Raw genomic sequence first — 15180 nt, 5'->3', positions numbered from 1 at the left:
TACTATTACTATTACTACTATTACTTTTATTACTATTATTATTATCCACAGACTCTTATGTACAGCAAACACAATTTTTTCCTTTAACTACTTTACATCTTTAAGACCTGTTCAGTGTGGTTTCCCTTTGGCTCTGTTTTTAGGGTGTGTGCATTCTTGGGTTGTGGATTTAGGGTTTTTTTTAATTATTACTTTCATTTTGGCTCTGGCCCACGCTGCCTTCAGGCACTGAGTGCTGATGGTTGGTATGTTTGTACTAGGTGGTGTTTTCATGTGTTTGTGGAATGTTATCTCATCTAAGTAGCTAATAATAATAATTACTGTTATTGTACATTATAATATTGGCTCACATTATATATATAATAATAATAATAATAAATAATTATAATGCATTATAATAATAATTATGCATTATAATATTGGCTTACATTATATATACATTGTAATAATAAAAAATAATAATAAATAATTATAATGCATTATAATAATAATTATACATTATAATATTGGCTTATATTATATATACATTATAATAATAAAAATAGTAATAAATAATTACAATGCATTATAATAATTATTATACATCATAATATTGGCTTACATTCTATATACATTATTATAATCAACTATATTAATAAAAATTTATAATAATACATTATAATGATTATACATTATAATATTGGCTTACATTATACATACATTATTATAATTATCCTAATAATAAATAATTATAATGCATTATCACAATTATTATACATTATAATATTGTCCTACATTCTATATACATTATTATAATTAATTCTAATTATAATAATGCATTATAATAATACATTATAATAATTGTACATTATAATATTGGCTTACATTATATACACATTATTCCAATTAATTATAATAATCAGTAATTATAATAAATAATTATTATAATTATTATACATTTTAATACTGGCTTTTTGCAAATATTAAAATAGATTTAAAATAATTTATTAAAATAAATTTTATATGTGTATTTTTAAAGTAAGTGTTATAAAGATCTGGTTTTTTATTGCTGTTGGTAATTAAGCTTGGGGAAATAACTAAGATAAGTATCTAATAATAATAACAAAAATAATAATTATGACCAATATACATTATAATACTGGCTTTTTGCAAATATTAAAATAAATTTTTAAAATTATTATTAAATTTTAAATTAATTATTAAAATAAATTTTATATGTGTAATGTTAAAGTCACTTTGTCATAAAGATATGGGATTTTCTTCTGTTGTTAATTAAGCTTAGGGAAATAACTAATATAATTATCTAATAATAATAATTACTATTATTATACATTATAATATTGGCTATATTGGCTTTTCACAAATTAAAATAAATTTTAAATAAATTATCATTAAAATTTAAAATAAATTATTACAATAAATTTTATATGTGTAATGTTAAAGTCACTTTGTTATAAAGATAAGTATAATTGTGGTAAAACGCCTACTTTGCACAGGGCAGTAAAGGTGTTTGCACAAGGGAGTAAAGGTGTTTTCTCAAAGGAGTAAAGGTGTTTTCTCAGGGGTGTAAAGGTGTTTTCTCAGGGGTGTAAAGGTGTTTTCTCAAGGGAATAAAGGTGCTTCTCAGAGGAGTAAAGGTGTTTTCTCAGGGGTGTAAAGGTGTTTTCTCAGAGGAGTAAAGGTGTTTTCTCAGAGGAGTAAAGGTGTTTTCTCAAAGGAGTAAGGGTGTTTTCACAGAGGAGTAAACACAGCAGTAAAGGTGTTTCCCAGGGCAGTAAAGGTGTTTTCTCAGAGGGGTAGAGGTGTTTCCCAGGGCAGTAAAGCTGTTTCTCAGGCACTAAAGGTGTTTCCCAGGGCAGCAAAGCTGTTTCACAGACAATCACCCACACCATGCCCAGTCCCACGGGTCCCTGGTGCCCAAACTCAAACTCCTCCCTGAGCTGTCCCAAGGCAGGGAAGTCTTTATTGACCCCTGAGGGGCTCAAGGGGCTGCCTCGGCCCCGAGTGTGAGATGGCCCAGCCCGGTAACCCAGCCCCGTAGCCCAGCCCAGTGTCCCCGTAGCCCAGCCCAGTGTCCCTGTAGCCCAGCCCAGTGTCCCAGTAGCCCAGCCCAGTAGCCCAGCCCCACAATCCAGTAGCTCAGCCCGATATCCTGGTGGCCCAGCCAGGTATCCCAGTAGCCCACTCCAGTATCCTTGTATCCTGCTATTTCACTATCCCAGTACCCCACTATCCCGCTATCCCAGTATCCCGCTATCCTGTTATCCCAGTATCCCGCTATCCCACTATCGCAGTGGCCCATTCTGGTACCCCAGCAGCCCATCCCAGTACCCCACTATGCCATCCTGGTACCCCAGTAGCCCACCCCAGTATCCCTGTATCCCGCTATCCCAGTACCCCTGTACCCTGTACCCTGCTATCCCAGTACCCGAGTATCCCGCCATCCCAGTATCCCATTCGCCCATCCTGCTATCCCAGCAGCCCATCCCAGTATCCCCGTAGCCCACCCCTGTATCCTGCTATCCCAGTATCCCAGTATCCCTGTATCCTGCTATCCCAGTATCCTGCTATCCCAGTATCCCAGTATCCTGCTATCCCGCTATCTTGCTATCCCAGTACCCCGCTATCCTAGTACCTCAGTATCCCAGTATCCCACTATCCTGGTAGCCCATCCCAGTAGCCCATCCTGGTAACCCAGTAGCCCATCCCGGTACCCCAGTACCCCAGTATCCTGCTATCCCAGTACCCCAGTACCCCATTACCCCAGTACCCCAGAACCTCGCTATCCCAGTACCCCAGTATCCCAGTACCCCCGTACCCCAGTGCCCCCCTGCCCCAGTACCCCGCTATCCCGGTACCCCAGTACCCCAATACTCCACTATCCCAGTACCCCCAGAACCCCAGCACCCCAGTACCCCATTATATCAGTCCCCCAGTACCCCCCAGTACCCCGCTGTCCCAGTACCCCAGTACCCCGCTATCCCGGTACCCCAGTATCCCAGCACCCAGTACCCTGCTATCCCAGTACTCCACTATCCCAGCACCCCAGTATCCCAGTGTACCCCATTACCCCATTACCCCGCTATCCCAGTCCCCCAGTACCCCAGTACCCCGCTATCCCAGCACCCCAGCACCCCAATACCCCAGTATCCCAGTGTACCCCAGTATCCCAGTGTACCCCAGCACCCCAATACCCCAGTATCCCAGTGTACCCCAGTACCCCAGTATCCCAGTGTACCCCAGCACCCCAGTACCCCAGTATCCCAGTGTACCCCAGCACCCCAGTACCCCAGTACCCCAGTGTACCCCAGCACCCCAATACCCCAGTATCCCAGTGTACCCCAGCACCCCAGTACCCCAGTGTACCCCAGTACCCCAGCACCCCAGTGTACCCCAGCACCCCAGTACCCCAGTGCACCCCAGCACCCCGGTGCGTTACCGCAGCAGGCGCAGCTCCGCCAGCAGCGTGGGGTTCTGCTGCGCCTTCTCGGGCGTGGGCTGCGACGCCTGCTCGTGCTCCAGCCGCAGCCGCTGGATCTCCTGCAGGATCTCCCTGCACACACAGGGGGGAAAGGATAGGGTCAGTGCTGGGAAAACACCTGTTTATCACTGGCTTTTAGCAAATATTAAAATTAATACTATATGTGTGATGTCAGAAAGTTATGCTGTATCAATTTTCCTGTTTATCACTGGCTTTTTACAGATATTCACATGAATATTATGTGTGTGATGTCAGAAAGTTAGGCTGTATCAATTCTCCTGTTTATCATTGTCATTTCACAAATATTAACGTGAATATTTGTCCTAGGGTGATGTTATGATGCTTGTATCCCCGTTTGTGTGTTCTGTTTATGCTGGATATTGTGTTCTGTGCATTCAAGACTGGCTCTGAGGAGTGAAAGTTTTGTTTTGGTTTCTTATCAGCCTCCCCACAGCTGGTAGGACACAGGGCAGTATGTGGTGCTGCTTTTGCTTTTTGCTTGGCTCTTTGCTCTCGTTCTTGCTTTGTTCTTGCTTTTAGCTTCTGCTCATTAGTTAGTTTAGCTAAGCAGTCCAAATTTTCCCTGGGCTGTTTCTCCTTTCCCTTGTTTTGGACCTACTGGAACCTGCTCTGGACTGGGCCCTGGGAACAGCGAGAGTTTGCACCCTGTGGCTGCAGCAGCTGCCCCAGCCCCGGAGGGACTGAGAACAGAGCCACCACCCCCAAGAGAGACTTTCTGAACTTGTCATCTTTTCAGAGTGTTGTCATCTGATATTGTTCATTTTGTGTGCTGTGCCCGTTCAACAAACGGGTTCTTTCCACTGCTCTCCGAGGAATCCTTCCCAAACTGGTTGTGGGGAGGGGCCGTGTGGGTTTGCTTACTGGAGGGGCCCCATTTTGGAGATTTTCTCCCAAATTTGCCCTAAACCTGGACATGGGCACAGCCAGGCATGGATAAGGATGTGGGCACAGAACCAGAACAGGGATGTGGGCACAGCCTGGCATGGACAGGGATGTGGGCACAGAACCAGAACAGGGATGTGGGCACAGCCAGAACAGAGATGTGGGCATAGCCAGGACAGGGATGTGGGCACATCCAGCACAGGGATGTGGGCATTGCCCCAGGAAAGGGATGTGGGCACAGCCTGGCATGGACAGGGATGTGGGCACAGAACCAGGACAGGGATGTGGGCACAGCCAGGACAGGGATGTGGGCACAGAACCAGAACAGAGATGTGGGCATAGCCAGGACAGAGATGTGGGCATTGCCCCAGGAAAGGGATGTGGGCACAGCCTGGCATGGACAGGGATGTGGGCACAGCCCCAGGACAGGGATGTGGGCACAGCCAGCACAGGGATGTGGGCATTGCCCCAGGAAAGGGATGTGAGCACAGCCCCAGGACCTGGCACATCCTTTACTTCCCCAGGATCAATCTCTCCCTGCAATCTCTCCATTCCCTGGCACAGAACAGTCTCGGAGCTGCTCCAGGAGGCTCCAATCCAGCCTCAGGGGCTGCAGGGGGGCTCTGGGGCAGCTCTGGCACAGCCCAGTGCCCTTCCCCGAGCAGCCCGTGGGCACAGCCCCAAACCCTGCAGAGGGACGGGGCCAGGACGGCCCAGGGCTCCCTGCAGCAGGGATGGAGCCCTTCCAAGAGCACAGAGTCACCTCCAGCTCTCCTTGCTGCCACTGCAGAGCTGCTCTGCTGCCAGGGGATCTCCAGGAACCATTCCAAACTCATCCTGCCGGGGCACCAAGGCTGCAGCACCGCCAGGGCTGTCACAGACACCTTTTATGAAAAATCCCTTCCTTGGGATTTTTCCTCCTGAGAAGCTGAGAGGCCTCAGGAACAAAATGTAAACATTGATTATCTGCTGCTGTGGGATGCAACAGGTGCATCTGTGATTGGCCTCGTGGGGTTGTTTCTAATTAATGGCCAATCACAGTCAGCTGGCTCAGACTGTCTCAGTCAGTCACAAGCATTTGTTATGATTCTTTTTCTATTCTTAGCCAGCCTTCTGAGGAAATCCTTTCTTCTATTCTTTTAGTATAGTTTTAATATAATATATATCATAAAATAATAAATCAGCCTTCTGGAACATGGAGTCAGATCCTCATCTCTTCCCTCATCCTGGGACCCCTGTGAACACCACCACAGCAGGGCTGAGCTGCTCCTGCCCTCCAGGAACTGCTCCTGCTCCAAAGGGCCCTGGAGCAGCCTTTTCCCTCTGCTGAGGGTGCCTGGGGACAGGGATGGGCACAGGGAGAGCCTGGGGGGCTCCACAGCTGACCCTCTGCAGTAACAAAAATCCTCTGGGTGGCTTTGGAAGGGACCTCAGAGCCCACCCAGTGCCACCCCTGACACCTCCCACTGTGCCAAACCCAGTGCCCAGCCTGGCCTTGGGCACTGCCAGGGATCCAGGGGCAGCCCCAGCTGCTCTGGGTGATGCCTTGTGCAGGCTGAGCTGGAGCAGAGGCTGGGCAGAGCTAAAGAATCAAACAGGGATTTATTCAAAGCATCTCCTGCATGGATCCACCTTGGGCAGCACAAGAGCCCAGCCAGGGCTGCACCCAAGATGAACCAAACTGGTCCCAAAATGAACCCAAGATGAACCAAAATGGCCCCAAAATGGTCCCAAGATGAACCAAAATGGTCCCAAAATGAACCCAAGGTGAACCAAAATGGTCCCAAGATGAACCCAAGATGAACCAAAATGGTCCCAAGATGAACCAAACTGGTCCCAAAATGAACCCAAGATGAACCAAACTGGTCCCAAAATGAACCCAAGATGAACCAAAATGGCCCCAAAATGAGCCCAAGATGAACCAAACTGGCCCCAAAATGCAGAACCAGGCACGGGGTCTGTCACTGGGATCAGTTCTGCTCCATTTGCACCTTGCAGTTCATTGTCCCATTCCAGCTTTAGCCCATGCAGTCCCATCCTTGTTTTTCTCTCTCCTGTTTGTGCTCCTGGGCTGAGATTTGGGTCATTTGTCCTTGGTGCCCAGCTGGAGCAGGAATTGTTTTGTGTCCCTGCTCTGTGCCCAGAGCTCAGCATCCCTGATATGAAACCCAGACCCACACACTAAAGCAGCACAGAACGTGAAAAGATCCCAGCTCTGAGTTTTGCTGGATGTGCCAGTGCTGGAGAAGATGATTTTAAGAAGAGTAAAGATGATCAAACGCCCTCCCTGGGGAACAGGGCAGGGCAGCCCCTCCCCGTGGGTAATTAATGGATGTTAATGAGTAATTAATGAGTGAATGGGGCAGGTGCAGGCCAGCACAGCCCTGGGGAGGGCAGCAGGGCTGTGCCAGCAGGGCTCTGTACCTGTTCTTGTTCTCCAGCTCTGCTATCAGCTGCCTCTGCTGCTTGTTGGCATCAAAGCTGAAGGGCAGGTCTGCAGGGGGACGGGGCTGCAGAGAGAGCAGGGGGTCAGAAAGGGCAGAAAACACCGGGAATCACAGAAAATACAGAAATCACGGGGAATGCAGCCGCACAAATCACAGAAAATACAGAAATCACACAGAGTACAGTCACGGAAGTCACAGAAAATACAGAAAACACACAATCACGGAAATCACTGAGAACAATCACAGAAATCACAGAAAATACAGTCACAGAAATCACACGGTCACAGAAATCACACAGTCACAGAAATCGCAGAATCACAGAGAATACAGTCACAGAAATCAGAGTAGCAGAAAACACAGAAATCACAGAAATTACAGAGAAATCACAGAAATCACACGCTCACAGAAATCAGAGAAACCACACCAATCACACAATCACAGAAAACACAGAAATTACAGAAATCACACAAATCGCGGAAAGCAGAAAACACAGAAATCACAGAAAATACACAAATCACACAATCACAGAAATTAGAGAAATCACAGAAATCACAGAAAACACATAATCATATAAATCAGAGAAATCACACAAATCACACCATTCAAATCACAGAAATCACAGAATCACACCAATCACAAGCACAGAAATCACAGAAATAACAGAAATCACACAATCACAGAAATCAGAGAAATCAGAGAAATCACACCAATCACAGAAATCAGTGAAAATACACAAATCACAGAAAATACACAAATCCCACAATCACAGAAAACACAGAAATCACAGAATCACACAATCACAGAAATCACACCAATCACAGAAATCACAGAAAATACACAATCACACAAGTCACAGAAAACACAGAAATGACACAAATCATACAAACCATAGAAAACACATAAAATACAGAAATTATATAAATTACACAAATAATAGAAAACACATAAAACATAGAAATCACACAAATGATACAATCACACAATCACAGAAATAATATCAATCACAGAAATCACAGAAATTACACAATCACAGAAGTCACAGAAAACACAGAAATTACAGAAATCACACAATCACACCGATCACGCAATCATACAAATCATAGAAAACACAGAAAACACACAATCACAGAAATCATATCAATCACAGAAAACACAAACACAGAAGTCACAGAAAACACAGATATCACACAAATCACACCAATCACAGAAGTCACACATTCACAGAAATAATGTAAATCACAGAAAACACAGAAAATACACAATCACACCAATCACACAAGTAACAGAAAACACAGAAATGACAGAAATCACACAATCATACAATCGCACAAATCATAGAAAACACAGAAATCACATAAATCACACAATCACACCAGTGCCACCAGTCCCACAGTCACACCAGTGCCACCAGTGCCACCAGTCCCTCCCTGGTTTGCAGCCACAGCCCCCAGCCCTGCGTGCCCCCAGGGTGTCACAGGCTCCCAGGGCTGAGCTCCCTGCCCACCCTGCACAGCACCAATTCCATTTTCCTCTGTTTTTTGAAGCCCTTCAGGACACAAAGCCCAGCCCCAGAGCCCCAGTGGCTCCTCCTGGGCACAGAACCAGCCCTTGCTTTGCTCAAAAACTCTGCTCAAACCCTGAGTGTCCCCCCAGTGTCCCCATGGCAGGACAGGGCACTCACAGCATTGCCAGCAGTGTCCCCCAGTGTCCCCATGGCACTCACAGCATTGCCAGCAGTGTCCCCCCAGTGTCCCCATGGCACTCACAGCATTGCCAGCAGTGTCCCCCAGTGTCCCCCAGTGTCCCCATGGCACTCACAGCATTGCCAGCAGTGTCCCCCAGTGTCCCCCCAGTGTCCCCATGGCACTCACAGCATTGCCAGCAGTGTCCCCCAGTGTCCCCATGGCAGGAAGGGCACTCACAGCATTGCCAGCAGTGTCCCCCAGTGTCCCCCAGTGTCCCCATGGCACTCACAGCATTGCCAGCAGTGTCCCCCAGTGTCCCCCAGTGTCCCCATGGCACTCACAGCATTGCCAGCAGTGTCCCCCAGTGTCCCCCCAGTGTCCCCATGGCACTCACAGCATTGCCAGCAGTGTCCCCCAGTGTCCCCCAGTGTCCCCATGGCACTCACAGCATTGCCAGCAGTGTCCCCCAGTGTCCCCCCAGTGTCCCCATGGCACTCACAGCATTGCCAGCAGTGTCCCCCAGTGTCCCCCAGTGTCCCCATGGCACTCACAGCATTGCCAGCAGTGTCCCCCAGTGTCCCCCAGTGTCCCCATGGCACTCACAGCATTGCCAGCAGTGTCCCCCAGTGTCCCCCCAGTGTCCCCATGGCACTCACAGCATTGCCAGCAGTGTCCCCCAGTGTCCCCATGGCACTCACAGCATTGCCAGCAGTGTCCCCCAGTGTCCCCCCAGTGTCTCCATGGCACTCACAGCATTGCCAGCAGTGTCCCCCAGTGTCCCCATGGCACTCACAGCATTGCCAGCAGTGTCCCCCAGTGTCCCCCAGTGTCCCCATGGCACTCACAGCATTGCCAGCAGTGTCCCCCAGTGTCCCCATGGCACTCACAGCATTGCCAGCAGTGTCCCCCAGTGTCCCCCCAGTGTCCCCATGGCACTCACAGCATTGCCAGCAGTGTCCCCCAGTGTCCCCATGGCACTCACAGCATTGCCAGCAGTGTCCCCCAGTGTCCCCCCAGTGTCTCCATGGCACTCACAGCATTGCCAGCAGTGTCCCCCAGTGTCCCCCAGTGTCCCCATGGCACTCACAGCATTGCCAGCAGTGTCCCCCAGTGTCCCTATGGCACTCACAGCATTGCCAGCAGTGTCCCCCCAGTGTCCCCATGGCAGGAAGGGCACTCACAGCATTGCCAGCAGTGTCCCCCAGTGTCCCCCAGTGTCCCCATGGCACTCACAGCATTGCCAGCCTCGGCAGCCAAGCGCGCGGCGTAGCGGGCGATGAGCCGGTGCTCCTCGTCCAGCCGGCCTGGGCTGTCCAGGGCACTGCAAAACAGCACAGGGTGAGAGCAGGGAACTGTGAAACCTGATCAGAACCAGCCCAGGGCACTGCCAAACCAACCCAGAGCCAGCCCAGGGCACTGCAAAACAATCACAGTGAGACGGGGCACTGCCAAGCCTGACCACAGCCAGCCCAGCAAACCTCAAAACCAACCCAGGGCCAGCCCAGGGCACTGTAAAACCTGATCAGAGGCCAGAGCACTACCAAACCTGACCAGAGCCAGCCCAGGGAACTGTGAAACCTGACCAGAACCAATCCAGGGCTGTCCAGGGCACTGTAAAACCAACCCAGAGTGAGCCCAGGACACCTCAAAACCAGCCCAGAGCCAGCCCAGAGCACTGCAGAACAACCCAGAGTGAGCCCAGGGAACTGCAAACCCTGACCAGAGCCAGCCCAGAGCACTGCAAAACAGCACAGGGTGAGCCCAGGGCTGCCAGGACACCCCAAAACCAAACCCAGAGCCAGCCCAGGGTTCCAGGACACTCCCAAACCTGACAAGAGTCAGCCCAGGGCACTGCAAAACAGCACAGGGTGAGCCCAGGGAACTGTGAAATCAACCCAGAGCCAGCCCAGGGAACCTCAAAACCAACCCAGAGTGAGCCCAGGGAACTGCAAACCTGACCAGAGCTACCCCAAGGCACTGCAAAGCAGCACGGGGTGAGCCCAGGGCACTGTGAAACCTGACCAGAGTGAGCCCAGGGCTGTCCAGGGCACTGCCAAACCAACCCAGAGTGAGCCAGGGCACTGTAGAACCTGACCAGAGCCAGCCCAGGGAACCTCAAAGCCAACCCAGAGCCAGGCCAGGGCACTGCCAAACCTGAGCAGAGCCAGCCCAGAGAAATGCAAACCAACCCAGAGTGAGCCCAGCGAACCTCAAAAGCAAGCCCAGAGCCAGCGCAGGGCTCCAGGACACCCCCAAACCCCCCAGAGCCAGCCCAGGGAACCAGAGCTGGGTGGGAGGAGGACGCAGGGAGAGAATCCACAGGGTTCCCCAGCAGCAGAGGAGGGAGAGGGCTCACACACAATCCCCTGAGCTAAAAACACCATTCTGGGTGATCTGGCCCAGATCTGTGCCCCTTGCAGGGGTATTGAGAGGGCTCACAGAGAATTCCATGAGTTACAAACACCATTCCAGGGGATCTGGCCCCTCCTGGCAGCGCTGTGCTCCTTGTAGGGGTGTGGAGAGGGCTCACAGAGAACCCCCTGAGCTAAAAACTCCTTTCCAGGTGATCTGTCCCAGATCTGTGCTCCTTGCAGGGGTATTGAGAGGGCTCACACACAATCCCCTGGGTTAAGAACACCATTCCAGGGGATCTGGTCCTTCTTGAGCTAAAAACTCCTTTCCAGGTGATCTGTCCCAGATCTGTGCTCCTTGCAGGGGTATTGAGAGGGCTCACACACAATCCCCTGGGTTAAGAACACCATTCCAGGGGATCTGGAAGTGCTGTGCCCCTTGCCCAGCCAGGCCCTGGGGGCTGGCACAGGTCTGGCACAGGTCTGGCAGCAGGAAACCCCAGGCTGGTGTGGCTGGGAAGGGTCCCCAAAGCCCGGCCAGTGCCACCCCTGCCATGGCAGTGCCACCTTGCCCTGTGCCAGGGGCTCCAGCTCAGCCCTGATGGAAAGGAGGGACCAGGACAGGTCACACACCGGGGCTGGGCACACCTGGGCTGGGGACAGTGACACTGAGGGGACCCTGGGGACAGGCAACAGTGCCAGGGCAGCAGGAGATGCCAGGGAAGGGAAGGGAAGGGAAGGGAAGGGAAGGGAAGGGAAGGGAAGGGAAGGGAAGGGAAGGGAAGGGAAGGGAAGGGAAGGGAAGGGAAGGGAAGGGAAGGGAAGGGAAGGGAAGGGAAGGGAAGGGAAGGGAAGGGAAGGGAAGGGAAGGGAAGGGAAGGGAAGGGAAGGGAAGGGAAGGGAAGGGAAGGGAAGGGAAGGGAAGGGAAGGGAAGGGAAGGGAAGGGAAGGGAAGGGAAGGGAAGGGAAGGGAAGGGAAGGGAAGGGAAGGGAAGGGAAGGGAAGGGGGTGGGACTGGCACAGCAGAAGGGAGGGGAAAGGTGTGCCAGGATGGGTCCCTGTGCCAGCCCAGAGGGGACACACACAGCCTGGGCAGGACAGGGGACACTCAGGGAATGGGGACACTCAGGGAGAAGGGACACTGAGGGACAGGGGACATTCAGGGGACACCCAGGGAATGGGGACACTCAGGGGACACTCAGGGACAGGGGACACTCAGGGGACACCCAGGGGCAGGGGACAGCTGGGGGACACCCAGGGAATGGGGACCCTCAGGGGACACTCAAGGAAAATTTGGGGGTGAGATGAGATTCCAGCAGGGGGAAATCTGGGGGAAAATATGACATTCCAACAGGGGAAAGATGAGATTCCAGCAGGAGGAAATTTGGGGGAAAAGATTAAATTCCAGGAGGGGGAAATAAAGAGATTCCAGCAGGGGTAAAGACAAGATTCCATCAGGGGGATTTCTGAGATTCCAGCAGGGGAAAATTTGGGGAAAAAGAGGAGATTCCAGCAGGGGAAAGATGAGATTCCAACAAGAGGAAATGGGAAAAAAGATGAGGTTCCAGCAGGGGGAAATTTGGGGGAAAGATGAGATTCCATCAGGGGAAATCTGGGGAAAAAGGTGAGATTCCAGCAGGGGGAAATTTGGGGAAAAAAAAATGAGATTCCAGCAGGGGGACAAAGATGAGATTCCAGCAGGGGGAAGATGAGATTCCAGCAGGGGGAAATTTGGGGGAAAAGATGAGATTCCAGCAGGGGGAAAAAAAGATATTCCAGCAGAGGGAAATTTGGGGGAAAAGATGAGATTCCAACAGGGGAATTCTGGGGCAAGATGAGATTCCAGCAAGAAGAAATTTGGGGAAGAAGTTGAGATTCCAGCAGGGGGGAATTTGGAGAAAAATATGAGATTGCAGCAGGGGAAAGATAAGATTCCAACAGGGGGAAAATTGGGGAAAAAGATGCGATTTCAGCAGAGGGAAGATGAGATTCCAGCAGGGGAAATCTGGGGGACAAAGACAAGATTCCAGCAGAGGGAGATTTGGGGAAAAAGATGAGATTCCAGCAGGGGGGAAATTTGAGGGAAAAGATGAGATTCCAGCAGGGGAAAGATGAGATTCCAATAGGGAGAAATCTGGGGGAAAATCTGAGATTCCAGGAGGAGGAAATTTGGGGGAAAAGCTGAGATTCCAACAGGGGAAAATTTGGGAAAGTTGAGATTCCAGCAGGGGGAAATTTGGGGAAAGATGGGATTCCACCAGACGGAAATCTGAGATTCCAGTAGAGGGAAATTTGGGGAAAAAGATGAGATGCCAACAGGGGGAAGTTTGGGGAAAGAGGAGATCCCAGCAGGGGGAAATTTCGGGGAAAAGATGAGATGCCAACAGGGGGAAAGATGAGATTCCAACAGGGGGGAATTGGGGGGGGAAATCTGAGATTCCAGCAGGGGAAAAATTTGGGGAAAATGATGAGATTCCAGCAGGGGAAATTTGGTGTGAGATTCCAGCAGGATCACAGCGAGAGGTGAAGGAACGAACCCATTTGGGATCAATCAGAATTTGTGAGAGGGGATCTCAGTGCCTGGTCCGGGAGGGACCCAGGGCCACCCCCGTGCGTGTCCCCAATGTGTCCCCGGGCTCACAAAGGTGGCAATCAGGGCTGGGGACACCCCCAGCGTCCCCAATGTCCCCTGTGTGTCCCCGGGCTGGCACTGACCGTGCCCCGCGCCGCAGGTGCCTCACAAAGGTGGCAATCAGGGACACCCTGTGTGTCCCCAGTGTCCCCAGTGTCCCCGGGCTGGCACTGACCGTGCCCCGTTCCTCAGGTGCCTCATAAAGGTGGCAATCAGGGACACCCTGTGTGTCCCCAGTGTCCCCAGTGTCCCGGCACTGACCGTGCCCCATTCCTCAGGTGCCTCACAAAGGTGGCAATCAGGGACACCCTGTGTGTCCCCAATGTCCCCGGGCTGGCACTGACCGTGCCCCGCGCCGCAGGTGCCTCACAAAGGTGGCAATCAGGGACACCCTGTGTGTCCCCAGTGTCCCCAATGTCCCCGGGCTGGCACTGACCGTGCCCCGCGCCGCAGGTGCCTCACAAAGGTGGCAATCAGGGCGTGCTCCTCCCGGCACGGCTCGGGGCTGCTGCTGCTGCTGGGCTGGCACCTGGCAGGGGCGGGGAGAGCAGAAAAACAACAACAAAAATTGCATAAGTTCGGGAAAATTTGTGAAATGCGGGGATGGGATCTGTGAGGGCACTGCTGCCGCCCAGACAACGGGAGGGGACACTGGGGACAGCCAGGTACTGGCACAATGTCACCCTCTCTGCTTCTCTGCCTCTTCCTTTTGGGCATGAAGAGGAATTTCTGCATGGAAAGGGTGCTCAGGCCTTGGAACTGCCCAGGGAGGTTGGCAGTGCCCATCCATCCCTGCAGGCGGCACCTGGATGTGGCACTGAGTGCCCTGGGCTGGGCACAAGGTGGGCACTGGGCACAGCTGGCACTGGATGGGCTGGGAGGGATTACAGAGGGGGCCTGGAAATGGCCCAGGCACGGAGCCAGGGCACCCCAGAACCCCAGAACGCCAGAATCCCATAATCCCAGAATGCCACAACCACAGAACTCCAGAATCCCAGAACCCCATCATCCCAGAACGCCAGAATCCCAGAATCCCAGAATTCCAGAGCTCCAGAACCCCAGAACTCCAGAACCCTAACCATGAACTCCAGAATTCCAGAGCTCCAGAACCCCAGAACTCCAGTATATATTATATATTATATATTATATATTATATATTATATATTATATATTATATATTATATATTATATATTATATATTATATATTATATATATATTTAATATTTATTTACTACCCAGCTCTGCCAAGCACAGCCTGCATCTCGCTGCTTGGCAGGAATATTTAACTAATATAATATAATATAATATAATATAATATAATATAATATTTTTATTCTATAACATATTTATTATAATTATAGAACAATATTATTATTCTATCATCTATTTATAGTATTACAGAATTTAATTATTTACAATTATAGAGTAATATAATTCTATCAATTATTTACAATATTATATTTATTTATCTATTAATTTTAATTTATTTATGACCCAGCTCTGCCAAGCCCAGCCTGCACCTTGCTGTTCAGCAGGAACATTTAATTATCTATATATAATATAATATTTATTTATTCTATAATGTATTTATTATAATTATAGAATAATACTATTATTCTATAATTTATTTATAATATTATAGAATAAATTATTTCTATTTTATAGAATAGCATTATTATT

The 15180-nt window shown here is 49.8% G+C and overlaps 1 protein-coding gene across 1 annotated transcript in view; it reads right to left on the bottom strand.

Moving 5' to 3' along the window:
* The window catches only part of DTNB (dystrobrevin beta), a 148687-nt gene that overhangs the window by 74264 nt on the left and 59243 nt on the right, over positions 1-15180 (bottom strand). The window contains exons 12-15 of the mRNA XM_058802790.1: positions 13936-14028; positions 9750-9837; positions 6809-6894; positions 3440-3553 (exon numbers count right to left, since the gene is read on the bottom strand). Coding sequence (XP_058658773.1) covers positions 3440-3553; positions 6809-6894; positions 9750-9837; positions 13936-14028 — 381 coding nt within the window. The remainder of the gene's footprint in view (positions 1-3439; positions 3554-6808; positions 6895-9749; positions 9838-13935; positions 14029-15180) is intronic.

The sequence above is a fragment of the Ammospiza caudacuta genome, chromosome 3 (genome assembly GCF_027887145.1).
Source record: "Ammospiza caudacuta isolate bAmmCau1 chromosome 3, bAmmCau1.pri, whole genome shotgun sequence".
NCBI classification, from domain to species: Eukaryota; Metazoa; Chordata; class Aves; order Passeriformes; family Passerellidae; genus Ammospiza; species Ammospiza caudacuta.
This window is presented reverse-complemented; position numbering and strand designations above follow the sequence as displayed.